Source organism: Tachysurus vachellii, chromosome 18, assembly GCF_030014155.1.
Source record: "Tachysurus vachellii isolate PV-2020 chromosome 18, HZAU_Pvac_v1, whole genome shotgun sequence".
NCBI classification, from domain to species: domain Eukaryota; kingdom Metazoa; phylum Chordata; class Actinopteri; order Siluriformes; family Bagridae; genus Tachysurus; species Tachysurus vachellii.
In genome coordinates, this window is record NC_083477.1 from 157,501 (window position 1) to 165,558 (window position 8,058).

An 8,058-nucleotide genomic window follows, 5' to 3' on the forward strand; every position below is an offset into this window, starting at 1 on the left:
ACACCAAGCCACGCCCCTCCATAAGCCCCTCCCCCAAGATCTCACTCTAAGCTGAACTCAAATGTTGGCAGCCATGATATAATAAGAAGAAGAAAAATAAGGATGAAATACAATTAAAGTTTAAAATTAATTTAAAAAAGATTAACTTAATATAAAATACTATATATCTATCTCTGTCCCTAATGAACATGACGGTGAGGAAAAACTCCCTGAGATGATATGAGGAACCTTGAGAGGAACCAGACTCAGAAGTGAACCTCATCCTCATTTGGGTGACACTCTACAGTAAATAGTGTAAATGTAAATAATGTCCTTTCTACAACAGTTTATAATAGTGCAGCCGAGAGCTCCTGAGGAACTAATGGGTCATCATAAACTCTGAGTTCAGCACAGACCTGATTGCTGATAAACACCAGAACATACAGCTGACAAACACAACATTGGTTCAGAAGAAGACATGATGTCTCCTGGTGACTTCATACACAACAATCCCATGAGACACTGACTGACCATGAAGATCAATCCCTGGCAAGGTGACCACCAGGTGATGAGACTCCAACCAGGGGTAGAACATCAGAGCCATCAATAGCGCATCAGTGTAAACCACACTTATGATTGGCTGTGAGTAACATTTTAATCAACAACTGTTTTATCACATATTTTACATGCTTTTAAATCATGATGTGAAATGCCGTGACGGGTATAGCTGCCTTCTTTAGGAGCAGAGATCCAAGATGGTAAGGTTCTATCCTTTTAAAAGGTCAACAATTCTTCAAAAGTCAATGCAGATACGCTGGTCCCATTCAGTCCTGGTGGGTTCTACTACTCCTGACCCTAACATCGTCCCAATTCTGCTTGAGGGCAAGTTCTGGGGGCAAATACGGCCATTGGCAGGATGGATAGCAGCACCTTCTGTCCTGGTTGAAGATCTCAGGATCGAGCATGTTGGTATTGTCATATTTTGCCTGCTGAAAGTTCTCCTGGGCCACATTCAAGTCAAGTCAAGTTTAGAAGCTCTTATTGTTATTTACACCATATGTGACACAGTACACAGTGACATGAACAACGTTCCTCTAGGAACATGAAGCTACATAAAACAACACAGATAAAGACTGAAGTCCTAGACACATAAAGTGTATCTGTACAACCTGGTGTACACAGTGTGAGACACAGGACAAGAAGACAGTGCAGGACAAAAGACAGTGCAGGACAAACAATACAAGACATTACACAAAATACAGTGTGTTCTGTATTACATGTGCAGAAATCCTGTACTGAACACATTAGTATTATAGCAGCAGTTACATGATGTGTTGTAATGAGTGTAAAACAGCAATCTACTGAAATATAAAAGACAGAATGTGTAAAGAGCAGAAACAGTGTGTAAAACATCATGTAAACAGTTTTATATGGTGGTGCTGTAGACATGGTGTATATTGGAAGAGTGTGCATTATGTGTAGGTCAGTGCAGTCTGTACAGTTGTGTACAGTGTGTGTGTATTGTGCTCGGTACAGTTCAGTTCAGTTATTGAGTCTGATGGCTTGTGGAAAGAAACTGTTACACAGTCTGGTAGTGAGGCCTGAATTCTTCGGTACATTTTTACAGATGGCAGGAGGGTGAAGAGTGTGTGTGAGGGGTGTGTGGGGTGAATAACGTGTGGGGTGAATAGTGTGTGAGGGGTGCGTGGGTTGAAGAGTGTGGGTGAGGGGTGTGTGGGGTGAAGAGTGTGTGTGAGGGGTGTATATAGGGTGAGGAGTATCTGAGGAAGTGTGTGGGGTGAATAGTGTGTGGGGGGGTGTGGGGAAGTGTGTGTGTGAGGGGTTTGTGGGGTGAAGAGTGTGTGTGAGGAATGTGTGTGAACAGTCGTGTCATCGGCGAACTTGATGATATGGTTCTATCTGGTTCTATCTATGTGTTGCTGCACTGTCGTGAGTCAGAAAGGTGAACAGCAGTGGGCTGAACACACAGCCCTGAGGGTCTCAGCATCCTGTCTGTGAGCTGCTGTGAGAAGTAAATGTCCCCACTGTGGGATTAATAAGGTTTATCTCATCGTATGTTCCTGTAGGAAGCATGATAAACACTTGTCTCAATCTGTCCCAGTGTGAGACACGTCTGTCTCTTGGTGCTATGGGAGGGTCCTCAGGGGTCTCCACTCTTGGGTGTGGTGATGAAATGAAGAGGAAAGTTAAGTTCTAAGTTGGAAGCTAGGCATTAAAGTGTTTCACACAAAACACACATACACTCACACGCACACACACGCACGTAGGCATGCACACACATATGCGTGCGCATACACACACACACACGCATGTGCCCACACACGCGTGCACACACACACACACACACACACACACACACGCATTTATTCATTTATTCATTAAAAATCTGCTGTTAAAAGCTGTTAAATAAAAAGAGCAGGACGTGAACGCTCACCTGCTCTGTGTAACACCCTGAGAGATGATCGTCTCAGCAGCTGAAGCTGAACAACAGATGAGACACCAAACAAGTGCAATTTTCTTAAACATTAATAACATCAACCTGTGAGTTAAACGCACCACGTAACATCTATAGTCAGTCACCTGATCAAGTTCTGTGGGTCAGATGGTGATCCAATCATGGATGATAATTCTGGGAGGCTGTTGGTAAATCTCTCTGCAGTAGTGAATGTAAATGTACCTTTATATCGTGTCCGAAGAGCAATTTAAATGAAATAAGATCATGGTTTGAGATTGAGCTTCAGATTGAGACACTGTGACTGTATTTACTATGTTTAAACTGAGGGTTAGGACAAGATCAAGAGTGTGACCGTGTCTGCTGCAGGACATGAAAGCAGCACCTTCCAGAGTGAGATGGACACCGTCCCGTCCTAACAGGACAGCCTTGCCCTCAAAAGTCCTCCAGTTATCTATGAAGCCCACAATGTTTATGGAGCTCCACCTGGACATCCAGCAGTTCAGTGACCATAACCTGCTGTAAGCTACATCGCTACGCCGCACTGGGATGGGGCCAGAGCGTACTACAGCATCGGACATCGTCTTCACTAATTTATACACCTCTACAATATTTATACACTTTTACAATATTTATACACCTCTACAATATTTACACACCTCTACAATATTTACACACCTCTACAATATTTACACACCTTTACAATATTTACACACCTCTACAACTTTACTCTTAGTAATCTCTGACTGACGAATATTGTTTTTGATCTTATTGCTCTCTGACAGGTGTGTATCGTTAGCGCCTATATGGAAATGACTTATGTTTCTCTAGGACCCTAAGATTACCTGCTGTGTCCTGCCCTGGCTCATGATACACACCTAATAGTGAACAGAAACACATCTCTGTGTTTGTGTTGTTAATTATTCATGAATTTCCTTAAAAAACAAACAGAAACACATGGACACCATCTGTGCTTCATTTCAGCTTAAACAATGATGTATTTACTCATTTACCTGAGAGGTCACACAGGGGTCATGCAGGGGTCACACAGGGGTTAAGAGAAGAAACACAAAACAAACCATAATAATAAGAATGTATAGGATCCTAATGATCCATTGACAGTGTTTGGTTTTTTTTGAGGTGGATGCAATGGTTCTCGTATCCAATCCTGGAGTGATGGGGAAACGTTCACATTTGAGGAGAATGACACACAGAGCACTAAGTGGTAATGACAATGACGCTACACGTTCAGGACAAACAGGGCTGTCAGTGCATTAGGGGCAATGGTGGTGTTAAGGGCCTGTGAAAGTGTTCCAAAAATGTCTGACCAGTAGCCCATCGTGCAACGAACATATGAAGGTGATCAGCTGGAGATCGTCTGCATCTGTTGCATCACTTCTGTTGGGAAATATTTGAGCTAGTTTAGCATTAGTGAAGTGACGCTTTAATACTTTGCAGTGTATTAATGCACGTCTAGCACAGATAGAGGAAGTGTGGATTAAACTAACAATGTTCTTCTATTGGTCTTCAGATAGTTTTGCTCCCAGGTTTGTTTGAGAGAGTCAGCTGAATATTTTGCCATAGATGATGGATATCAGCCGTCTCTCACCAGGGTTAAGGTGATGATGATGATGGTGATGAAGGTGATGATTAAAATCGAGCTCAGACTCAGGGGCAGATTAAGTAAATGAGGAAATTACTTTTGAATAAAGTGTCTCACTGGATTGAAACGAACAGATGTCTGTTAGGAAGATTAGGTTTAGCTGATAAAGAAGAGAAGGAGGAGAAGTTTTCTTTTTCGTACATGTTGTTCAGAGTTGAGAAGGACGGCGGAAATAAGTGATTATAATCTCTGTGTAAATCGAGACTTTGTGCAAACTGAATTGTTTCCTGAATTGAAGCCAAATCTTAATAGTGTTGATAACTACTGGATTGTTCGAACCTTTGTGTACTTCAAGGGAAAGCTGAGAACAAATATTAGAAAGTAAGGAACAGAGAGGAACTTCTCTTAGTGCTGATGTCCTTCAGCTCCATCAGCGACCGGTCGGAACCAGAACACACCACAATAGAATCGACTCAATCAAACTGTTCTGCTCTATAATTTAGTTAGTGGGAGGGATTAGTACCTGTCTCCTTAAGGCACGGCAGATACCCTACAATAATCACTAAGTACTACACACACACACACACACACACACACACACACACACAGCTAATTATAGCACAGAATCAGCACTGGCCTGAGTTACATGTGTGTTTGGGGTGTAAACAGTCAATAAGAAGGAAAAGGGTGTTCCCTGAGTTTAACCAACATAGATGATAAAATTCAGTGGACACAAAACAAAGACACACACACACACACACACACATACACACACATACACACAGAGAGCTCTTGTGTAACCTCTAATCAGTGTTTTAACACCTGCTCTTTACATCCTGCTCTTCCTAATTAAACCGAACCTGTTCATACATTTAAAGGAGTGATACTGGATTGGTGTGGAGCGTCGACTCATCCTGCATCTACACATATTCATCCCTCCAAACCTCAGTAATGTTTCTCATTTTGGGAATTCAGGAACAAGCCGGTTTGGAGACAATGAGCTCAGAGTGAAGGAGCTGTGTTACATACACTAATGAAACAAGAGCACAGAGAGTATAAAACACAGACACGAGCAAGGATGAGACTCATCACTGAGAGCCTGGACCACTGAACAACTGAAGAAGAAGAAGAAGAAGAAGAAGCAGAAGAAGAAGAAGAAGAAGAATGAAGAGGATGGCTCGATGCTGTAACTGCAGCAGACTGTACCTGACAGGTCAGTATTTAATGATCAGTGTTTAACTCATCCATCTGTTCCTTTTCCTGCTTCTCTTACACGTTGTGTTGTAATATCATTTTATTCCTTCTTCAGTAAGCACTTTATCCTGGTCAGGGTGGTGGGGGTGCGGGTGCTAAAGTCTCTTTAAAGCAGTAGTGTGTAATATTTAATGCCATCTACTGTTGTGTGAAATTACAATAAAAACATGAAAACGCTTTTGCCTTTCTGGGGCTGAGCATCATTTCTTTTAGATTTTGTATTTTATTATTATTTACTTTATATTCTGTTGAAATGTCCCAGTTCCTGTGCTGAGAATGATGATGTGATGTATGATGTTTAAACATTACTGAGGGCCCCTTTAATGAGTCTGATGGTTTGTGTGTCAGTGACGGTGATGATGTGTGTCCTCATCTTCACTGAGGGAGTCAGTCTGAACGACCTGCTGGACCGAGCATCACAACTCTCTGACAAACTGCATTCACTCAGCACCTCGCTCACCAATGACCTGGTCAGTGTGTGTGTGTGTGTGTGTGTGTGTGTGTGTGTGTGTGTGTGTTTGTGTGTGTTTGTGTGTGTGTGTGTGTGTTTGTGTGTTTGTGTGTGTGTGTGTTTGTGTGTGTCTGTGTGTGTGTCTGTGTGTGTGTTTGTGTGTGTGTGTGTGTGTTTGTGTGTTTTTGTGTGTGTCTGTGTGTGTGTTTGTGTGTGTGTGTTTGTGTGTGTCTGTGTGTGTGTTTGTGTGTGTGTTTGTGTGTGTGTGTGTGTTTGTGTGTGTTTGTGTGTTTTTGTGTGTGTCTGTGTGTGTGTTTGTGTGTGTGTTTGTGTGTGTGTGTGTTTGTGTGTGTTTGTGTGTGTGTGTGTGCGTGTGTGTGTTTGTGTGTGTTTGTGTGTGTGTGTGTGTGTGTGTGAGAGAGAGAGAGAGAGAATTGGTGGAGGTGGATGTAAGGACTTATGTCTGAATTTCGTCCCTCTTCCTCTGCAGGACTCTCACTTCCCCTCAGTAGGAGGAAAGCTGATGAAGCCGTCCATGTGCCACACCTCGTCCCTACAGATCCCCAATGATAAAGATCAAGCCCTCATTATACCGGTAAGAGTTCACACCTGAGTTTAAAAAAAAAATACATCACTGTAGCTGGCCACTAGAGGGCATGAGAGACCTTCTTCTCCCCTGTTCCTCTGTGTTGAAGGAGAACGAGCTCCTGTCTCTGGTTCGCTCTCTGCTCATGGCCTGGTCAGATCCTCTCGCTCTGCTGTCATCAGAGGCCACCAATCTGCCCCACCCTGAGCGCAGCTCCATCAACACCAAAACCAGAGAGCTGCAGGACCACACCAACAGCCTGGGGGTCGGCCTCGAGCGCCTCGTCCGCAAGGTACAGCATCTATCAGTGTGGCTCCGAGACAGCAGCAGGGTTTCAGCTCTCCTTTACTGACTCTACTGACTCCTTTACTGACTCTACTGACTCCTTTACTGACTCCTTTACTGACTCAGCTCAAAGTTAAGTCTGTATAAAGTAAAAAACACACAAGCTGGAGAAGTTTTCAGCCCTGTGCAGATTAATTCATCAATAATTTGCAATGTATATTACAATTATTTAAAGTGGAATAAATTCTAAAGGTTTCCTTCTGAATCCTGCAGAAAAAGTTAAATGATAAAAGTGAGAAAGTTCAGCAGATGGTCAGTTGGTCAGATGGTCAGTTGGTCAGATGGTCAGTTGGTCAGATGTTCAGTTGGTCAGATGGTCAGTTGGTCAGATGGTCAGTTGGTCAGATGGTCAGTTGGTCAGTTCACCACTGTGTAAAACCCACAACATTCCATACAAACACTCTGGAGCTTGTTACTGTGTCTGTGGCGTAATGAAGATTTATATTCATCCTGAGAACCTCATGTTCAGACATTTCTTAATGAACCACCTGCACTCTCTCTTTTTTTTTCTCTCACTCATTCTCTCTCCCTCTCTCGCTCCCTCTCCTGTAGATGGGTTCATCCCCCGAGTCTCTGTCCTCTCTACCATTCAACAGTAATGACCTGGGGCAGGACAACGTCTCTCGCCTGGTCAACTTCCACTTCCTGCTGTCGTGTTTCCGCAGAGACTCACACAAGATCGACAGTTTCCTCAAAGTGCTGCGCTGCAGAGCTTCTAAGATGCTTCCAGAGATGTGCTGAAGGGGGTCACGTTCTCACGTTCCTCCTCAGAACCTCTCTGAATGCAGCAGTCAGAAATGTTATAGATGCTGAATGTTCCTTTTAAAATGTCCCACAGGTCATGAGGCCAGTTTCCTGTCTCTGTGGCAGGAATTTATATTTCATACTTCAGTAGATTTCAGTTAGAGAAGTGTTTAATAAAACAGGTCATGAAGCGTCTTCACTGAGTTGTGTGGTGTGTGTAAGTTCACTTTTTACTGAATATAAACTAATGGATCCTTTTAACATAGTTCTGATACTGTAACGCGTCTGTAGTCACTGTAACGCGTCTGTAGTCACTGTAACGCGTCTGTAATCACTAACACGTCTGTAGTCACTGTAACGCGTCTGTAGTCACTGTAACGCGTCTGTAATCACTAACACGTCTGTAGTCACTGTAACGCGTCTGTAGTCACTGTAACGCGTCTGTAGTCACTGTAACGCGTCTGTAGTCACTGTAACGCGTCTGTAGTCACTGTAACGCGTCTGTAGTCACTAACACGTCTGTAGTCACTGTAACGCGTCTGTAGTCACTGTAACGCGTCTGTAGTCACTGTAACGCGTCTGTAGTCACTGTAACGCGTCTGTAGTCACTGTAACGCGTCTGT

General features: G+C 43.2%; 1 protein-coding gene across 1 annotated transcript; it reads left to right on the top strand.

The window, feature by feature from the left end:
- The first annotated feature begins 4,857 nt into the window (after positions 1-4,857).
- On the top strand, positions 4,858-7,518 carry prl (prolactin). The gene is made up of 5 exons (XM_060892424.1): positions 4,858-5,268; positions 5,658-5,779; positions 6,251-6,355; positions 6,456-6,638; positions 7,244-7,518. The coding sequence occupies exons 1-5, from the start codon at positions 5,220-5,222 to the stop codon at positions 7,430-7,432; spliced, it is 648 nt and encodes a 215-aa protein (XP_060748407.1). The 5' UTR covers positions 4,858-5,219; the 3' UTR covers positions 7,433-7,518.
- Positions 7,519-8,058: the final 540 nt, after the last annotated feature.

Bases quoted from the DNA above. Each gene is read 5' to 3' on its own strand.
- prl (XM_060892424.1), top strand. From the start codon at position 5,220: ATGAAGAGGATGGCTCGATGCTGTAACTGCAGCAGACTGTACCTGACA. The intron at 5,269-5,657 runs GTCAGTATTTAA...TTTGTGTGTCAG, and splicing joins CAGCAGACTGTACCTGACAG to TGACGGTGATGATGTGTGTC. The intron at 5,780-6,250 runs GTCAGTGTGTGT...CTTCCTCTGCAG, and splicing joins CCTCGCTCACCAATGACCTG to GACTCTCACTTCCCCTCAGT.